This window comes from Merops nubicus, unplaced genomic scaffold, assembly GCF_000691845.1.
Source record: "Merops nubicus isolate BGI_N331 unplaced genomic scaffold, ASM69184v1 scaffold1548, whole genome shotgun sequence".
Classification (NCBI taxonomy): Eukaryota; Metazoa; Chordata; class Aves; order Coraciiformes; family Meropidae; genus Merops; species Merops nubicus.
Genome location: NW_008623453.1, coordinates 7,223 through 27,792, shown reverse-complemented (window position 1 = coordinate 27,792; position 20,570 = coordinate 7,223). Strand labels below are relative to the sequence as shown.

The 20,570-nt window shown below is 45.2% G+C and overlaps 1 protein-coding gene across 1 annotated transcript; it reads left to right on the top strand.

Annotated features, from left to right (window-relative positions):
- Positions 1 to 1,499: 1,499 nt before the first annotated feature.
- Positions 1,500 to 13,060, top strand: GPALPP1 (GPALPP motifs containing 1; the record flags this gene model as incomplete). Its single annotated transcript, XM_008945051.1, has 7 exons — positions 1,500 to 1,637; positions 2,613 to 2,723; positions 7,292 to 7,400; positions 10,143 to 10,277; positions 10,499 to 10,663; positions 11,053 to 11,151; positions 12,719 to 13,060. Coding segments are annotated over 7 exons (976 nt in total), but the record flags the coding sequence as incomplete, so codon positions are not given.
- Positions 13,061 to 20,570: the final 7,510 nt, after the last annotated feature.

Sequence of the window (20,570 nt, the reverse complement as noted above, 5' to 3'; positions counted from 1 at the left end):
TGCTTTGATCTCTATCTTTCTACTTTTTCATGGCTTTCAGGGAATTTCATTCACAGGCTTCTCATTACATCTTGACCTCTCTCCTTACCCTTTCCTTCCCTTGCTCCCAGAATCTGTGCTCAGCATTTCCCATTCCTTCCTCCCTGCTCTTTCCTGTGGCTCCCCAATCTCTATCTTTCTACTTTTTCATGGCTTTCAGGGAATTTCATTCACAGGCTTCTCATTACATCTTGACCTCTCTCCTTCCTTTGCTCCCAGAATCTGTGCTCAGCAATTCCCATTCCTTCCTCCCTGCTCTTTCCTGTGGCTCCCCACTCCAGTCCATAGCTGTGCTGGTGATTAACCTCAGTGAGTGCCACAACCACATTAATTTTTAACCCCCATTCTCCCAGCTCTCTTTCTCCTCTGCTTCTTTCACCACATCCAATGACTTTTCCTTCCCCAGGCTTTAAATGCCATTTCCCCTTGATGAACCAGTCTCCTTCTCTATCTTCTTCCTGGTTGTCCTGCTCAGGCTGCAGTTCCACAAACAGTTTTTTGGGGTTTTTATGCCTCTTAAGTTCCCAGTTTATGGCATAGCCTACAGAAGCAGTCCTGCCAGCATAACAGAGAGGAATTTGGGTGGGAAGCATGTATGTTAGCCATGCTGTTGGACATTTCAGTGGGACTAGTCTGCTTCCTTTCAGTAGTTTTGGTTTTACTAGTTCTTTCCAGCTCTGTGTTCAGAGCAAATGAAGCTCTGCTGTCATGATATCTTGATGTCTGGAGAAAGCTGTTGTGCAGGTTTTTTTTCTGCTTTTTAAGTGCTTTTTCTCACAGCAAAGCAGGAGATGACTTGATAGGGGTCTTTATTCTTATTTATCATTCCTCTGTTGATTCCCTCTCATCTTGAATTTACCTTTACAGGCTGGGGTGTTGTGGGTTTTTTTTCATCTTGTGAGTGCTGAAATGGATTTGTATGTCCTGCTTAAAATCCTTCCCATCAAAACAGAAGAGAAAACAAGAGGCAGATCTGTCTGGGTGCTTTGTGCCTACTAGACTGTCCTCATTCTCTGTCTTGTGCTGAAGAGGAGTAAAAGCTTCATGAAACTCACTTGAAGGCATCAATTTCTGCCCAGCTTTTGTCAGCTAACAATGGAACCACAGTCTGGATCAGGTTTTATTTGGCACTGTCACAGAATTGTAGCTCTTTAACTGGAGATGTGATTTCCTGGTACCTTTCATTTTTTGTGGTTATGTTGCCCCTCATCTTTTCCTCTAAGAGGGCTTTCTAGTCCTGTTCCAGAAGACACTCATGTGGTAATGGCTCAATAATGTTCTGAGTTCATTCCTGGGGGGTTGTTCATGAAAACACAGTGCTGGGAAAAGTAACTTCTACAAGTTTGTTTTGCTGTCTTCTCTAAATGCTAGACAGCACAATGGTTGAATAAAGTTAATTCCAGGTAGATGGGTGTTTGGGGAATACCCAGACACATCATCCTCCCTGGGAATGTTTAAAGGATCCCAAATAACTCGGGGTGTTCAGTTGCAGGACCAGCGTTGCCCCCAGGCTATAAAAGCAGCTGCAGCTCAGAAGCTCCTGACAGTGAGGAGGACACAAACTCTGAAGAGGAGACAGAAGGAGACCCAGCACCCAAGTGAGGATGTTCTTAGGTTCTTTGTGTATTTACACTGCACTGCAGATGAAATGTGCCTGCTTAAATGGTGGGCAAGGGACAGTCTTCTATGAATAGAGAGGCAAACCTGGTGCCTGTGTAAACCTTGGTGACATGTTCTGCATGTTCTTTGCCTTCAGGTGACCTCTTTTGACACCCAAAGGTGGAATTAAGCTGTTTAGAGCAATCAGGGCTCTGTCTTTACTTGTTTTCTTTTAGTTCTGCTGTTAAAATAGTCAAATCTTTAACATTTTGCTTGTTTATGCTAAGCACAGACACCACTCCTCATGTATCTAAGCATGTGATGAGTTCTGCCCTCCCAGTTTCTGGTATACTGAGTTCTACACTATTTATGGGCATGAATGTATGGATTCTATTAAGTCAAAGCTAATGAAAAAAAGCCAAATTGTTTAGTAAATAACAGGAGCCTGCCCATACTCTCCTGCAGTGGCTTTGTTTGAGAACGTGTGTGCTCCTGCCAGGCCTCGTATAAGGGATGTGAAGGGGACTGTGCCATCTTCATGAGTGTTATAGTAATTACTACTCACTTTTCTCTTGTCTTATTCAACAGTTTTTCAGTTCATCAGAGCTGCACTGAGAAAAACACTAGTCAAAATGCAGACAGTGTATAAAAAGGGGTGAAGGAGTGTGCTGGATTTAAAATCACTTTGTGACTCAGGGGTGGTATTTCGACATTGGGCTGCCCTTCTTTCTGCAGCTAAAGCATTCTTAATGTTGTTTAAATGTCAGAGCATCTTCAGAGTGAAGTTTATACTCCCAGTTTTTTAATTGCTTCAAATTATTTTGGATCCTTTTTGTCCTGTTGCCTTGGTAACAGCAGGATATTTAGTACGTGAGACTATAGGAAATAATTCTAGGTAGTTTCTTCCTCTTTCAAATGTGGCTAATTGATATGCATGTCAAGGTAATTAATAAGTGACATCTTTGTCTTTGTAGAAAGCAAAAAAGAATTCAGGAAGACGGTGATGATGATGATGATGATGATGATGGTTTCTTTGGGCCTGCTCTTCCTCCCGGATTTAAAAAACAAGATGATTCTCCAGAGAGGTAATTAAAGTAGAATTCTATTCAGACTCTTTTCCTTAAAACACAATTCTTTGAGATTAAATATTTTGTGGCACTGTTACAGAACACTTCAGTTGTGCACTTGAGGTGGTTGGAGAGCTTCCTCTGTGTTCTGAGAAGGGGAGCAGAAGCAGAACATGTGACACTCCTAATCCTGGCTGGAAAGAAAAAGAGAAAAAAATGTGAATTGTCCAAGTTCTATTCTGAATATCAAACTTCCTCCATTCCTTGTGATAGGTCTGGGAGCAGTGCAGTGGAATAGAGGTGCAAGGACGTGAAGTTCTGGGCTGTGAGGGAGCACAGAGCACTTGGCTTTTGAGTGGTCCAGTGCAATGGAGATTCTTGGAACTGCCCTATGCTGCTGCACCAAGGATTTCTGTCTGCCCAGGTAGAAAACCTGAAGAGTGCAGGTGTCTGGAAAGCAAGCTGCCAGGTCTAAGCAAGTAAACACTCTTCATAGGCTGTATCAGGAAGCTTTCCATTTGATCACATACAATTCTAAAATACTTCCTGAAAAAAACCTGTTGATGGATTTTTCTGTGCAGAACTTGACCACATCTCACAACTTTCTAATCTTTACATCAGTCTGTGCACTTCCTGCTATACTTTGGAATGGTAATCCATAGTGAAGTGGGATCACTATGATTGATCTTCATCACTGCTGTCTTCCTCAGAGCACTAGGGAGCTGGGAGATGAAATAAATCACTACCCACCTGCCAGGTCTGAGTTTTCATACCTGACTAGGGAGGTGATCATCACACTGGTGAGGCCACAGCTCGAGTACTGGGCTCAGTTTTGGGGCCTTTATTACAAGAAGGACATTCTGGAGCAGGTCCAGAGAAGGGCAGTGAAGTTGGTGAAGGGTCTAGAGCACAAGTCATGTGAGGACAAGCTGAGGGAACTGGGGCTATTTAGTCTGAAGAAAATGAGGCTCAGGGGAGACCTTATCCCTCTCTGCCTCAAAGGAGGCTGTGGAGAGGTGTGTGCTGGTCTCTTCTCACAAGTAACTAGCAATAGGACAAGAGGAAAGAGGCTTGAGTTGCACCAGGGGAGGTTTTTGTTGGGTATTGGGAAAAATTTCCTCACTGGAAGGGTTGTCAAGCCCTGGAAGAGGCTGCCCAGGGAAGTGGTTGATTCACCATCCCTGGGTGTGTTTGAAAGCCAGGCAGATGAGCTGCTCAGGGACAGGGCTTAGCAGTGGACTTGGCAGAGTTACCTCAATGCTTGGACTTGATGATCTTAAAGGTCTTTTCCAGCCTAAACAATTCTGTGATTCAGTTCCAGGAAAGTGACTCAGCTGGGGTTTGAGCTGTATTACACCATCTTGCAGGAATTTTCAGAGCTTAATTTTTATTTATTGGGTTTGTTTTGTTTTGTTTTTTTTTTTTCAAATTTGGATAAATCTTTGTGCTGCCTGGCAGCAGTTAGGAAAAGAAGAATTTATGGAACTAAGGTTATTTGGAAGGATCCTTTTTGTATCAGTTTGGTTACACTTTGCTGTGATGAACAGACTCTTGTAATTTGGGTATCATGCTCAGTGGGCTCATTTCATGCTGTGACATGCCAAGAGTAACTAATATTATTTCTTTATCTTGGGTTTCAGTTGCACAACGTGTTATTTTAATTATGAAATTTAGGAATTCATTGAAAATAATGTGATTTGTATCAAGGCAAATAAATGCTTGTAGCTTTTAGCATCAGCAGAGGTATCCTTCCTTGCTTGATTCTTGGCACAAATACTCCCATGGTAAAATGTTCTGTCAGAGTGTGTAGAGGAAGAGGAGAAGAACAGAGGTGACTTGTAGGTTGGAGGTTAGAGAGATGAGCAGTGAAACAGGTGGTCACCCCTCCTCTCACCTTAGTCTGTTGTATCCTCATCCAGTTTTTATTTCTCCTGAGCAGTTTATTTCCAAAATGCTGCCCAGCTCTGTGTCTGTGACAGACTGAAGCAGCAAAAGGCACTTGCTGGTTTTTCAGGGGTGTTTTTTTCTCTTAAATCCTAGCTCACCACACAACTGCTCCTCACACAGGCTGAGGAAGCAGCTTGAGCAGAGCTGCTCTGCACCCAGGCTGGCAGGTGGGGAAGGTGTGATGGGTGGGAAGAGCCTGGGCTGCCTCCCTCCCCCAGCCTGCTGGTGCTGGCAGGGTGCAGACAGGAGCTGTGAGCTGTCTGCCTGCTGCACTGCCCTGGCACACTGGGCAGCCCAGGAGTAACCCCAACAAACACAGGCTGTTTGTCTCAGTGTGTGGACGTGCTGTTCATTAGCTCCCCTTCTAGAAAAGCTTTTGTTCTGTTACATCTCTTCCAGACTTGTCAAAGCAATGTATTCATGATCAGGAGCAGCTCCTGTGGCAATCTGCAGCTTGTTAAAAATTGTTTGACTTACTCCAAGGTAAAATAGCCATAGATTTCCTTCAGTTTTGGGGAGGGTGTTGCTGTTTCTGGGTGTTAGACAGCAGTGCAGCACTCATAAACATTCCCAAAGTATTCACACATCAAGGTGAAGAGCAAAGGTCATCTTAAAACCAAATTAAAACACATATGAGCAAGGACTCCAAGTCCAACAAGAGGAAAGCATTCTTTGCCATGTATGAAGCCCAGTATTCCTTAAATGAAGCAGAAGTTCAGAATCAAAGTTCAGGAGTTTGGGATGTTTTTTTTTGAATAGATAGATATCAAAATTGCCAACAGCAGCAAAATACAGAGTTTTATTTAGATTCACTTCACCTCTTTCAGAGAGACTTTGGACATCAGGGAGCTGCCAAGAGTTGTCAGCTGTGTGCTGCTGAGGAGGGACCCAAACAGTGGGGTTATTCAGAGAATCTTAGAATCCTTTAGGTTGGAAGAGAGCTCCAAGATCATCCAGTCCAACCATCAAGCCAACACTCCTGAGTCCTCTGCTCAAACAGAATCAGAATCTGTCAGGGCTGGAAGGGACCCCAAGGATCCCCCAGTTCCAACCCCCCTGCCATGAGCAGGGACACCTCCCACTAGATCAGGCTGCCCAGAGCCTCCTCCAGCCTGGCCTTCAAGACCCCCAGGGATGGGGCCTCAACCCCCTCCCTGGGCAACCCATCCCAGGCTCTCCCCACTCTCCTGGGGAAGAACTTCTTCCTCACGGCCAGTCTGAATCTCCCCACTGCCAGCTTTGCCCCATTCCCCCCAGTCCTGCCACTGCCCCACAGCCTAAAAAGTCCTTCCCCAGCTTTCCTGGAGCCCCCTGCAGCTCCTGGAAGGCCACAGGAAGGTCCCCTGGGAGCCTTCTCCTCTCCAGGCTGAACAGCCCCAACTCCCTCAGCCTGTGCTCCCAGCAGAGGGGTGGGGATCAAGAGCACAGCAATGGCAAACGTGGGAGGGATGAATACAGGAACCATTTGTCTATTCCTTGGAAGAGCTTTGGAGCTGGGAGAGAAGCAAGGCAGAGTATTGAGATCTGCTCTTCTTCACAAGTCACACAGCTACAGCCCACAACAGAGATGTTCTTCCAGATCTTAGTAGAAAGGTTTTTTTATAGTTTGGTTTAGCTGCCTCTCCATGCAAAATAAAGGTACTTATATACTGAAATAAAATATTCATTTGGCTGTATCTGTATAGGTTTAAATTCCACCTCTATCCATTATATTGGGAGTTTAAAATCTGGTCTGAACAAGAAAGCAGTCACAAAAGGAAGAGGGCAAGGGAAAAGCTGTTGCTTTTTTGCAGCAGCTAGGTGGGGATGGAACTTCAGATTCAACCCAGGCCTCTTACCTGGGTTTGAAACCTCACCAGAGCCCAGAAAACAGGACTTGGTACTTTTTATTTCCCCTCTTGACAAGTCCTGATAATACTATCAGTACAGCAGGGCTGTAGCAATGAGATGATGGAGGATTTAGCAGAAGACCATAATTATCATCATTCAGTTCATGCTGTGTTACATCTGAGTGCCCTAAAGCTCAAAAACTGAAAATCCTAAACACTTTCTGTGTCCCTGGAAGCAGCTGAATTGTGCTGCTCGTGGAGCTGCTGTGGAGATACAGATCAGTGGAGTTACCTGGGACCACAAAACTTCCCTCTTCTCCCCACTCCAAGGGGAAATGAAATCCAGATCAGTGCCATTCACTCATCTGTGTGTTGAAGGGCAGTGAAACTGTGGTGCAAGGCAAGAAGGAGCCAAATTGGCTTTGTTGCTAGAGGAAGAGTAGCACATAAGTGACCTCTCACCTCTCCTTGTTCTTCAATCTGGTGAAGGAAGCTGGAGAAGAAAAAAGTGGATTCCTCTGACTATATCCTGCAACTTTCCAGGTTTCCTTGCCTCCCAGCTGTCTGCAGAGGTCCTCCTGGAAAAGGCAGACACTCTTCTTACTCAGTTATTTCAGGGGGCACACTGGGTGTGAGGAGGAAGGAGAATCACACTTCTCATCAACATTCAACTGGTAGTTTTATGTTAATCTGTGACTTCTTTTTCCTGCAGCAAACAGTGGAAGGCTGTCATTTGTTGGTTATATGTTCCTTGCTTCCCCACCCCAAAGCTGAAAACCAAGATTTGATCTTTTTTTGTCCCCCCTGCAGGCCCATTATAGGTCCTGCATTACCTCCTGGCTTTAGGAAACCTCCCCAGGACACTGGGAACAGCAGATGTTGCACAGGACCCTCTGTTCCATCAGAATCCCACAACCAGGTGGGTGAAAACAGAAATCCTCATTTTACCACAAGCTCTCTGAAATGCTTGAACAAGCAGGAGCCTGAAAAAGTCCAACAGATCTACTTGAAATCATGAGAGTTTAATTTTGGAGCAGCAAGTGCCTGTTTCTGGTCTGGTTCATTGTGGTTTTGGTGTTAGACTGATGATCCACTTGCTGAAGATCAGAGATCTAGGAATCCTAAACTGCAGGCACAGGAATTCTTCCCAGTGTTTCTCTGTTCCTTTGGTGGGACCTCCTTCACCAGGTGAACATCTTGGCCAAGTCCAAGTCCTTAAAGACATTAAAGAAGTGATGAATGAAAACATTTACCTATAATTCAAGTTTTCACTGCTTTGCTGATGGGGGAGCAAAATGATTATTTCACACATCTTCATCTCCTTTCAAATATTTCTTAGTGGATGTGTTAAATAAGTTTTTCTCCAAAAGAATGCAAATCAAGAATGACATTAGAGTGTCACTAATTGTTCTGAGCAGGAGGAAGATGATGCCTGTAACTGGCACAACAGTGACACTGACACAAATTTTTGGTTTGTGGGTTTTTTTTTGACCCTAAGGCAATTGAATCTCTCTCATGCTATGATAAATTAAATATTAATTCCTTGTGAGAATTAAGTTTCTTGCTAAATTACTTGGATTTTTAAGTTTAACTGGCAGGCACTATGGGACGTGCCAGACACACTGGGAAGGAATGAGGCAAAAGCTGCTCTGGAACTTCACTTTTTTGATTAGTAGTTGTGAAATGTATCATCCTCCAGCCTCCTACAGGGAGTGTTGTCATAATCCTTCCTGAAGAGTGATTGTCTGACATTTTTAAGGTACTCATCATCTCAGAACTCCAAAGAAGACATTAAGCAATTTATCATAATGACAGATCTCTTGTGGCAGGGATGTCAAAACTGGGCTGCTTATATATTATACAAACAAAAAAAGTCTCTTTTCTCCTCAATAGAACTTCTAGCATCAGCTTTTTATACAGCTATTACCAAACTTATTTATATTTTCCTCTTCCCACTAATACTATTTTTTAAAACCTTTGAGCGTGATGAGGAGTTTAAGGGTTTAAAATTTTGATTTGTTTAATTATTTTGTATTCTAGTGCATGTTTATAGGCAGTTATTCCATGCTGACTCTTCACTTTATGTAGATTTCCCCTCCAAACCTGAGGACAGTGTTTTCTAATGTTTGTTTAATTTCATTTTGTTGGAGGCAGGTGGTAATGGAGTGAATTGAAATGAACACTAATGAGAAAGGAAATGAGACATGCTCCTTCAATTAAAACTCAGCATGAAATTTGTCTTTCATCCTCAACTACTTTACAATTTATTATTAAAATCTCATCTCTTTGCATTTTTAGTTTGTACATGGAGAGGGGGAAGCCTTTTACTACCTTGGCTTCCTAAAGTGATTATTCCTCTTCCCCACCAGCTCCTCCTTTAAAAAAAGAGAGAGAGAGTGAATGCAGTCACCCCTTCTCTAAAGCTGAAGCAATATCAGAGGAGCAGACAGTGAAAGCTTGACTATGTGAGTGTTATTTAGAAAAACAACCAGAGGAATTGGTGCCACCACCTGCCATGGTCAGTGTTTGTAGATGACCAGCTATTTCTCACCCTCCCCAGGCCTCCAGAGCCATCTCATGCAACTGGTCACACAGCAGCTGAATTTGCTGAGCCTCTTCCTGCACCTCGTGGTCCACAGCCACAGGTAGCCCTGTCTCCTGCTCCCTGAAGCTGCCTTCACTGCTGTTGGTGTTTTGCTGACTCCAAGGCAGGCAGGGCCAGCTTGGAGCAGCCTTGTTGAGCCATGCCAGTCTCTGCTGCACAGGGGCTGGTTTCAGACCTGCTGTCTTAGCCCAAATTCCTCCACAGCAGTGGGATCCCAGCTGTGAGCAGCCTGGAGTGTTAGGCTTGAAGTCAGTGTAGCAGGATACTTGTCCTGCTCTCCTCCTTTCATTCCTCCTCCATCCCCATGCTCCCAGTAGGGGATTCTGCTGCTGAGGTTCTCTACTCCAGTCTTACACCCTCCACTAGCTCATCCTCAGGCACCTTGTTTTGCACAGAAGGCTCCTGATGCCCTTTTTCCAATGCTCATTGCTCTTGAGCCCTTATCTTCTCTTGGTTCTGGGATGTCCACCTGGTACCTAAAATTTGTCATGACAGAGTCCTCCTCAGCCTCCTTCACCCTCAAGTAGTGCTCTGTGCCTCCTGAATGTTGTCATCCTGGTTTTCCTTGTTGTCATCCTGGTTTTCCTTGTTGTCATCCTGCCCCCTGTTGCTTCAGCACCCCCATTCAGGCTGGGGGCTGCATCTTCTCACTCTCATTGCCCCCCAGCTTTGCCCCCAGGCCAGGGTGGTGTCACCATTTCCTTCCTAGTCCTGCCCCTCTCCACCTCTGTCCCGTTTGAACTCAGAGCTGGGAGCTTTCTGCCATCCACAAAGATTCCTAACAACATCTAGTCCCTGTCAAACCTCATTTTTTGAGCCATTCTCCCAATAATGGCTATGCAAGGAGATGGTGCCTTGGGGAACGTGGAGCTAAGGATCCCTTTTTGTGTGGAACACCATCCTCTGGAGTTTGAATCCAGGCTTTTGTTGTCTGGCTGGCAGATACACTGCATTTGGTTGATATGCTGGTTCAAAATCATCCTAATCCTACAGATTTAAAGTGTTTTCTTGATGTTTTTAGCACTCTGGTTGAATTAAATGTTTCCTCTTTGCAAGGTGACAGACAGCAGTGAGGAAGAAGACAACCTGATAGGCCCAATGCCTGCAAAGGGCCCCGTGGAGTCTGATGTGGCTGAAGAATTTGAGCGCAGGGCTCAGAGAATGAAGGAGAAACTGACTTCAGCAGACAGTGTAGGTTCCATTTCTTCATTTCTTCAGGCTTTGTTGGGGGAATCTCTTTGTGCTTTTCTTTGCCTGTTCCTGTGGGGATGCAGTTGCAGTTCTGCTCAGTGTTGCAGTTGGTAAGGGTTAAAATCTGTGGTTTCTGCAGGGAGCAGAGATTCAGGCAGCAGGTTTTGGATTATGCTTTTTTCCTCCCTATTCTCCCCACCCTCTCCATTTCTCTTGGAAAGGATGAACCCAAGCAAGTCACCAGGGAATCGTGGATGACAGAGCTTCCACCTGAACTGAAAAGCTTTGGATTTGGGCCAAGAACCTTCAAGAGAAGAGCTGATGACAAATCAGGTGATAGATCTATCTGGACAGACACTCCAGCTGACAGAGAGAGAAAAGCCAAGGTGAGCATCCATCATGAACCCAGCCCTGCAGGCAGCATGTGTGCTGTTGATATCCTGTGAAAGCAAAGATACCCTGAGCTGTTCAATGAATCTTTTTTTTTCCCCTGGATTTTCCTTTTTTCTCAAAATTTACTAATTCAATCTTAAAGGTAAAGGCAAGAAAGGAACACTTTAGAGTCAGGTTGATATTCATGTGGGCCCTCTCCCTTCTCAGCTCTTTGAATTTCCATTTACAGTGTGTCCAGTTTCTTTTATCAAGCTGAGCAAAACAATATCTGGTGGCCTCAGTCGTGGCCTCTACCCTTCTGATTTAATTAAAGACAGATTTCCTTGCTATTTACTTCAGACATTGTGATTACTACAGTGTGTGATTTGCTTCTACTCATCAGGAAAGGGAAGAGGCAAAGAAGTCAACCAGCAAAGACAATGGAGAAACTGTGTTATCTGGGAGAGACAAGAGACTTATTGAGCAGGTGACTTCATACAATGTAAGTGGAACAGCAAAATATTTCTTCTTCCTGCATTTCCTTTCAGTCTTCACTCTCTTCTTCTGGTTCTCATTTCCAGAGCTGCTGGTTTCCATGGTGATGCCAGTACACACTTCCATTTTCATGCCCATTTTCTGCTGTTTAAGCCACTGGAGCATTTGGCACTGACTCCAACAAGAGCAGGACTTGGGTCCCCAGCCTGCTGCTGAGAACAGAGTGACAGGAGGGGGGGTTGTGGGTATTGTCTCCAGTTTAGGTGACATTTTCCTGATTGACATTTCCCAGCCCTGTCCACCAGAGTGTATGAACCGTTGGCTGACTCACAGCTCCTCACTCCAGCTCTTCCCTGATTCATGGCCTGAAGCCTCACAGAAGGCAGTCTGCTCTCTGGAGAGTGTCATTACCATGAGAATTCCAGCCTTGGCTTATATTACATGATTGAAGTTTATCTGGCACTTTTAATAATTCATTTGTAGTTCATTAAATCACGTGTCCCTTTTGATTTAGAGGCTTGCAGATCCAGAGCTATTAGCACAGTGTCCTGAATTTCTTCTCTCTTGCCTGTTTCTGCTCTCAGTGGGAATGGATGGAGAATAATTTTCTTGTAAAACTACAGTTTTGCTCCAGAATAAAACACAGATAGGCCTTTACTGTTTGAAGGCTTAATGGAGCTCTCTCAAAAAGATTGAAGAAGGCATCTTGTTGTTCTGTTGCTTTTTTAAAAAAATCATCACATTTTTTGGGTGATTGTGGTTTTTTTTTAAGTTTTTCCCCCTGTTCCTTCCAATTTCTTTCTCCACTGACCTTTCTCAAGGATACTTTCATAGAACAGGACCTTTCATTCTTAAAATAGTATTTTTGCAGTTAATTCTTTCAGTGCTGAGATAATATTAATACATTTTACCTGAGGAAAGGAGAGGCCACAGTCTTGTGAGGACCAATCCTGCTCGTGTGAGATCAGCACAAGTTTTATGTTGTATTTGGGCTGTGTCATGGTCTTTAACAAACACAACAGGTCCTTGAGGTGGCAAAACACATGCTCAGACCTGTGACTTTGTCCTGGGGGCTTGCAGCAGGTGATTCAAATACTGAAAAGAGCAAAAACAGAGTTAAAAACACAGCAGTGCAGGAGAGTGAGATCAAAATGGTGTCTGGCTTGTTCTGCCCCTGGCAGTGACCAGAGCCAGGTGCTCAGGGGATGTGTGTAAGAAACTGAGCCTGTACTTGGAGCTATTTCTCTTTCATAGAATCCTTTAGGTTGGAAGAGACCTTTAAGATCATCAAGTCCAAGCATAATAATGGCAGAGCAACTTCTCTATTTATTTTGTGTTATTGTAACAGTTTTTCTCCACCATCAGTGGAGATTCAATGATATTATGGGCATCTTTAACAGCACTGAATGAAATGATTTGTATTTTATTCAGTGTAGACAAGACTACTTGTGCTTTCTGCTTTGTCAGTGCTCCAGTTCTAATTCTGTTTCTTTAACCTTCCTCATTTCCACTTGGATTTTCTGTACGTTGTTGATATTTCATCATACTTTATTTCCTTCTCCCTGTTTTTCCAGGAGTCAAAGAGGTCAGAATCCCTCCTGGACATGCACCAGAAAAAGCTGAAGAGCAAAACCTCTGAAGAAAGGAGCAAACCTCAGGAGAGGAGACCCTTTGACCGAGACCAGGATCTCAAAGTCAATCGATTTGATGAAGCACAGAAGAAAGCTCTGATCAAAAAATCCAGAGATCTCAATTCTAAGTTTGAGCACAGTAAAGGCAATATGTTTTTATAACAAGAAAAGCATAAAGCTTTTTTTTTTTTTTGAAGCTAATTAAGCTTTGAATACTTAATTTTTTAAGTATTTTTTTTCTCCTGTAAATATTTGTATGCAGAATAAATATCCTGATGTTTAACTCTTTTTCCTTGTCTGTAAATACTCTCTTAGGGAGGATCACCTGTCCTAAAACTTACCTGGTAAAGGAAAGTCCTGATATAAAAAAAGGAGAATGTAAATTTGCTACTTTAAAACGCTGATTTATTGTTGTTGTTAGCATAAAAACAATTAAAATAAGTATTATTTTAAGGAGCTCTAGATTTGATCTTGCAACAGAGTCCGTGCTTGAGATATTCTTGCTGAGCCTGACCTGAGGGCTGTGGAGAAACCCCCTTGAGGCTCACAGGCAGGAGGATGTTGTTTGGCAGGAGTATAAAATCAAATAACAGCTTTTGTGTCTGCCCAGTGCTTTTATTTCCAGGATTCTGTACATAAATAGAGGTTTATATGTATGTGGTATAATCCCTGTGCTATAGGAGGCACTGCCAGTGGTAAAAACACCTCAACATTTGCAGGCTTCATTATAAAATGGTAGGATGCAAGAAGAGAAAATCTGAGTTTTGTTTTGCAGGGCTTGTCATCAGAAGATCCAGCTTTCAGCAAGCACAGTGTGAAAATCAAACTAAAATAAAGCTTTGGGGTTTTTTTTGTCAGTGAACTTGCAGAGCAGAATGGTATCAAAAAGGAAATAAACCTGACATTTAAAAACAATCTCTCTCCATGCTTGGAGTTGTTCAGCTCTTCTCTGTGTGTGTGGAGCAGCTGAAGGGAATGAGAATTTCCACTGCCACAAATAAATGTTTAAATACAACAGAGAATGGGATTCTGTTTTATGGGGCAGTTTATTTTGCCACCTGAAGACTCTGCTGCCTTCAGGAGGAAGAGGGACTGGGTTTGTGTTGTGTTTTTAATTCAGCCAGTTTTCAGTTCCTGAGCCTTTGTGGTTTGAGGTGAGAGGGTTTAAGCACAGACTGTTTATTCCTCCTCTCCTAAAACAGACTTCTTGGTACCTGAAGCTTTTCTGTCTTGCTAGGTTTCTGAGTTGTCTCCTTCCCCTTTTTGGGGAGCTCTCCTGGAGCTGACAGTTAAAAAGCACCTCTAGCAATTGAGCAAATGTAGATTTCTTAATTGGAAAGGCAATGTGAAGAATGTTTGGCATCTTTTTAGGCAGCTAAAGCAATGCCAGGGTGAGCACCTTGTGAGAAGATAAACCTTCATGTTGAGAGAAACTTATATCCAATTTGGGAAAGTACTACTGCATACCTTGAGAGATCAATTTATCATCTTATGCTGAAAGAGCTGCTCAGCTCTGGCCTGCCTGCTATAAAAGTGACCAGGTTTTAGTTACCTTTTCATCACCAGCTTGAGAAAGGAAAACAAGAGCACTGAGAGGATTCACTCACAGTCACGTACTAAAGGTGATAATTCAGTTATCTGATGTACAGGTTATTGCCCAAAAAAGCAAGTTTCCAATAAAAAAGAAGCCAAGAAGCCATTGCCAAAGGTGTCACAGGTCTTCCTGCTGCTGTCATAGAATCCTTTAGAATCCTAGAATCCTTTGGGTTAGAAGAGAGCTCCAAGATCACCAAGTCCAACCATCAAGCCAACACTCCTGAGTCCTCTGCTCAAACAGAATCAGAATCTGTCAGGGCTGGAAGGGACCCCAAGGATCCCCCAGTTCCAACCCCCCTGCCATGAGCAGGGACACCTCCCACTAGATCAGGCTGCCCAGAGCCTCCTCCAGCCTGGCCTTCAAGACCCCCAGGGATGGGGCCTCAGCCCCCTCCCTGGGCAACCCATCCCACGCTCTCCCCACTCTCCTGGGGAAGAACTTCTTCCTCACGGCCAGTCTGAATCTCCCCACTGCCAGCTCTGCCCCATTCCCCCCAGTCCTGCCACTGCCCCCCAGCCTAAAAAGTCCCTCCCCAGCTTTCCTGTAGCTCCCTTCAGATCCTGGAAGGCCACAAGAAGGTCCCCTGGGAGCGTTCTCCTCTCCAGGCTGAACAGCCCCAACTCCCTCAGCCTGTGCTCCCAGCAGATCTGCGCCAGCCCTCGGATCATCCTCGTGGCTCTTCGCTGGCCACGCTCCAGCAGCTCCACATCCCTCCTGTGCTGGGGGCTCCAGAACTTATCTTTTACAAATATTTCAGAGCCCAAAGGAGCTGCCTGGTCACCCACTGGTGCTGTTCTTCACTAGCCCTGGGAGATGAGCACAGCCCAGCAGGCTGACACGTTCTGAGACACAACCCTCAGGCTTCCTCCTTTGGCACCTCCTGTCTCCCTGCTGTCCTGAGGATGAAACGTTGCCTGAAAATGGACTTGGAACCTCTTGGCTGGTTTGAGGCACTCAGGAAAGGCAGAGACCCCCATCAACATCTAAATACCAACAGCAGGTGAGATGGGACACGATGCAGGCAGCAGAGGCACCATCCTATTTCCACTGCTGCACACCCCCCAGTTACCAGCTGAACAGTTTTGGTTGCAAAGTCACCAAAAATAAACCCTCTTCACAGGGAGAAATTCTTGTTTTGGCAGCTGAGACAGCAAAGAACTGCCAAATGCTTGGGAGTTTGAGATGCAATAGGCACAACTTTGCAAAGGCAAAAGAAAGGTTTTTTCTCAGCTTGTCAAAAGTTAGGCTGCAACTTTTCATCCCAGTCAGCTGGCACCAAGTGCTTCCAACAGGCACCAGTTCTTCCAGTGCAGACACTCCACCTGTAATCTCCCAGCCCTGCTCCTCAAAGAAAACCCACAAAACTTTCCCTAGGTAGATCTGGGAACAGATCTCATCACTTTTCTGAATACTAATGGTTGTGAGCACATTACCATCCTCCTCTCTCAACCACCCCCACTCACCTCTCAGTGCTCCACATTTAGCTATTATTATTCTGCAAATTACCTGCCTCTCTTTTTCCCCTCAGGAGGTAACCACCAATATCCTCTTTACATTCCACAGGTGCTGGCAGATGTCTGCCTCAGATACAAGCCTAATTAAACCCAAAACAACTGCTCCCCAGGTGCAGTTGGGTTTGAAACTCACTGCACCTTTCCTGAGGAGTGTGCATGTCCCAATATTTATCTGCTTTCCCCAGCTATATGAGCTGGCTTCACAGAAGCTCTTACACCTACCTAAAAACCTTCATCTTTGAGCCTCTGACAATACTGCCACAGCAAACAGCTCCAGAAATGGGAAACACTGGGGGCACTGGGTTGTGGAAAAGAGAGTTGAGCTTCACAGATCTTCAGTTCTGTTTGGCAGGACACAGTTGGGTTTGAACACTTGGTTCCAAGACAGTGGGAAGCATTGACCACATGGGGCTGGGCTGTGCAGGAGAGAGAGGAGCTCTGGGACCAGCCTGCAGGGTGACCTCCTGAAGGAGCATCACAATAATTTGTATTTATCCCCTTCAGAGTATCAACAGAGGAGGTGAATCATAGAACCACAGAATCCTTTAGGTTGGAAGAGAGCTCCAAGATCATCCAGTCCAACCATCAAGCCAACACTCCTGAGTCCTCTGCTCAAACAGAATCAGAATCTGTCAGGGCTGGAAGGGACCCCAAGGATCCCCCAGTTCCAACCCCCCTGCCATGAGCAGGGACACCTCCCACTAGATCAGGCTGCCCAGAGCCTCCTCCAGCCTGGCCTTCAAGACCCCCAGGGATGGGGCCTCAACCCCCTCCCTGGGCAACCCCTCCCAGGCTCTCCCCACTCTCCTGGGGAAGAACTTCCTCACATCCAGCCTGAATCCTGTCACCCAGTGTTCAGTACAGCATGGAGGCCAGCCAAGGCTTTTCTCATACCTGAAGTATTTTTTGCATCTCCTCCCTCAGGGTGCTTCTCTAGGTGTCTTGTAAGGGCTGGGTTTACACTGCTCTCTCTCACTGGATCTCTAGGAGGGTCTCTCTCCTCAACTGGACCTGCAATTGCCATATATGCATGGAGGTTTAGTATCTTTGAATCACAGAATGATACAATGCTTTGAGCTGGAATTGACCTCCAAAGCTCATCTAGCCCAACCCCTCCACAGTCAGCAAGGACATCCCCAACTAGATCAGGCTGCTCAGAGCTCCATCCAGCCTGACCTTGAATGTCCCCAGAGATGGGGCCTCCACCACCTCTCTGGGCAGCCTGTTCCAGTGTTTCACCACCCTCATGCTAAAGAAATTTGAGATTGGGTTGAAATTTGAGATTGTGTTGAAAGTGGGAGATGGTTTCAAAAGCTAGGGGAGGGGATGAGTGTCAGTCAGACACACACCTACACAGACAGCAGGACCAGGAGTGCCTCCTTCCTGCAGGAAAACAAGCTGCCTGCTCTGCAGTCATGGCATTCAAGGCTCCACTGTAATGCAGAAGCACAGATGGACAGAAAGAAAGCTGTGTGGGCAGCCTACATTTTGGCCCCTTTTAACCCTTTTTACCCTTTGGCTCCTCAACTTTGCAGTTTTAATGACTCCCTCAAGGAACTGGTGCTCTGTGGGATGCAGCACATCATGTGACAGCACGTTAACCTGGGTGGAGGCTGTTGAGGTGTCAGAAGAGGCCTCATTTTGTGTTGATTTCCACCTTTCTTACACTCCTCCCACACACACTCTCCCCCACGAAGAGTGGATTCACCACCACGTGCCCAAACCCAGAAGATCAGTGACAAAAATCCATCCACATCTTTGTCCCCATGCCACAGAGGATCAGTGACAAAAATCCATCCCCCTCTTTGTCCCCATGTCACAGAGGATCAGTGACAAAAATCCATCCCCCTCTTTGTCCCCATGTCACAGAGGATCAGTGACAAAAATCCATCCCCCTCTTTGTCCCCATGTCACAGAGGATCAGTGACAAAAATCCATCCCCCTCTTTGTCCCCATGTCACAGAGGATCAGTGACAAAAATCCATCCCCCTCTTTGTCCCCATGTCACAGAGGATCAGTGACAAAAATCCATCCCCCTCTTTGTCCCCATGTCACAGAGGATCAGTGACAAAAATCCATCCCCCTCTTTGTCCCCATGTCACAGAGGATCAGTGCCAAAAATCCATCCACCTCTTTGTCCCCATGCCACAGGCCAATGGTTCTGACCCTCAAGCCTTGCACAGACCTCGACAGCACCAGAGAGATGATTCTCTTTGAGCAGAGGCTGTGGGATCTGCCCCTGGTTGTTGTGGAGCTTTCTTCACAGCAAATATTAGCTGTTCAAATAACACTCAGGTTTCTATTTTGGGTCACTGTTTATAGTTTGCAGACTAACAACAGGGGAAGAATGGGAATCTGCTACCAGCTGCTGTCTCAAAGGCAGCTTACAGAACCTCCATTTCTGGAGAGGGTCAGAATGGAATTGCTGTAAATAGGTTAAAAAGAGGTTATTAGCTGGCAGAGATTTAACATTTCCTAAGAGGAGAGCATTTGCCACTTTCTCTAGCAGGTTAGGGGGGTAATTATTAGTGCAGAGACTTAGATGCTGACTCTTACCTTTGAGAGGTTGTCAATGATTTCTGAGATTAGGGAACTATCATAATGGTTTCAAAATACCAGGAAATTTTCTAGTGAAGAGGGACTTTATCAGCTCCTTATCAAAGTACTCTGGATGGCTGGGAGGCAGAATTTGGCAGAGGTGATGGCTGGTTTCATATCCAGGCCTTTGTTTTGCATAGACCTGTCAGATAAGTCCACACCAGGCCCAGAGGAAATTGCTGCCCACTCTTCTTGCATTTTCTTCCCTCTGTGTGAATTCAGCTGCTATTCCAACAGCCAGTTCAACACCAGAATTGGGGTTCCATCAGTAATATTTGACAAGAAGGAAAATGCCTTGGCCAGCAAGTGCTCAGAGTGGAGGTTGTGCCAAACCCCCAGTGCATTGGGATGGGAGCACTTGGCATGACCTGCCTTGATGCTCCAGAGCTGAACTTCACTGAGCAGTCACCCTGATGGCTGCATGTTCTCCACATTTATAGAATCCTAGAATCCTTTAGGTTGGAAGAGAGCTCCAAGATCATCCAGTCCAACCATCAAGCCAACACTCCTGAGTCCTCTGCTCAAACAGAATCAGAATCTGTCAGGGCTGGAAGGGACCCCAAGGATCCCCCAGTTCCAACCCCCCTGCCATGAGCAGGGACACCTCCCACTAGATCAGGCTGCCCAGAGCCTCCTCCAGCCTGGCCTTCAAGACCCCCAACCAGGCAACCAGGGGCCATCAGAGGTTCTGGTGATGCACAGCAGGGACAGCAAGAGGAATGAGGAGCTCATGTTGTTGTCTGAGAACTCTCAATGCTTGGTGTTTGTTTGTGAGACAGCTGAGTCAGAGTCAGCAGCGACAGCAAACCTTCAACAGCAGAGCAGAAGATGAGAAGCAGAGATGTTGAAGGTAGGAGACACATTGTGGATCATGTCATGGTGTTCCTGGAAGGATTATGTTCTGTTTGTTCTCTGAGAAAGAAGGTGTGTGCACCAGGGGTATGCACAAGAAGGTAATGGCAAAGCCTTGAAAAAGCTGTAACAAGCAGGAAGGTTATTTAAGTGAGGACAACTCTGCATGTTAAAAAGAAATGCAAAGAAGCAGAGTGATAAAATGAGCTCCTGTGAGTCTTAGGGCAAGGAGAAGTAATGGGATGAGGTTTGTCATGCTGGTGAAAACACTGCAGGCTCTGAAGGGAAATCTCACTGCAGTCAGAAACGACCTTTTGTTGTTTATGTTTTCTTCTTCTGGTCACCTTAAGAATGGAGTTAACAATCAGCTTTGTCAGATAAAGCTTCAGTGATTCATCCTGAAGAGTATATGAAGCAAAGAGTTGAGCTCCTGATCATGCTGGGTCTCCAAGAATGACAAGTGTGAGCTTCTGGAGGGAGGTGGATGTATCCTGCAAGCTGCAAGTGCCACTTTGAGGGCTGCTGCTGCTGCCAGACACTGGGTCTAGAAAAGAAATCATTCTCAATGATGAGCCTGCAGCTTTCTGCAAGAAGCAGGCTATGAGGAAATAGCCTCTGATGTTAAAGGATCCCAGAATCATTGTATTTCTGTCCCCCAACCTCACGTGCCATTTGTCAGAGGACAGAATGAAGCCACATGAGGCTGTCAGGGTGAGCTATGACTTCTGCCCCTCTCACCACCCTTTGGCACTCATGTTCTCATCACATCTTCTTGTTCTCACTGATATTATTATTTGCTGTGTCCCTCTGTTACTCTTCTGCTTATTTTCCTCCCACTGCCTGAAATGTTGTTTCTGTTCTTTCATGTTTAACTCATAATAATTAACTAGAAGGCAAAAATTCAGCCCTTGTTTAGCCTCATCCATCCACAGAAATCCAGTAAAATGTGAACCAGCTCTAGGCCTGCAACACTTTCTACTCATCCCAGTTAATTCAGTTCAATTTAGCAGGAAAACCCTTCTTTGTGGCCAAGAGAATCTGTTTTGCTCTGGTCCATAATAGCATTGTTAGCTTCTGCAGTGAGGAGACAAACCACTTCTGTATAATTCTATTTATTAGATCATTAGCCCTGCTTTAGAGAAGTGCCAACAACTGGTACTTAGGGGGGAAAAAAAAGAGAGCTGGCAGTAAAGGCCACTAGGTGGAAAGGCTTTGGGGGGAACCTGCAGGCAGC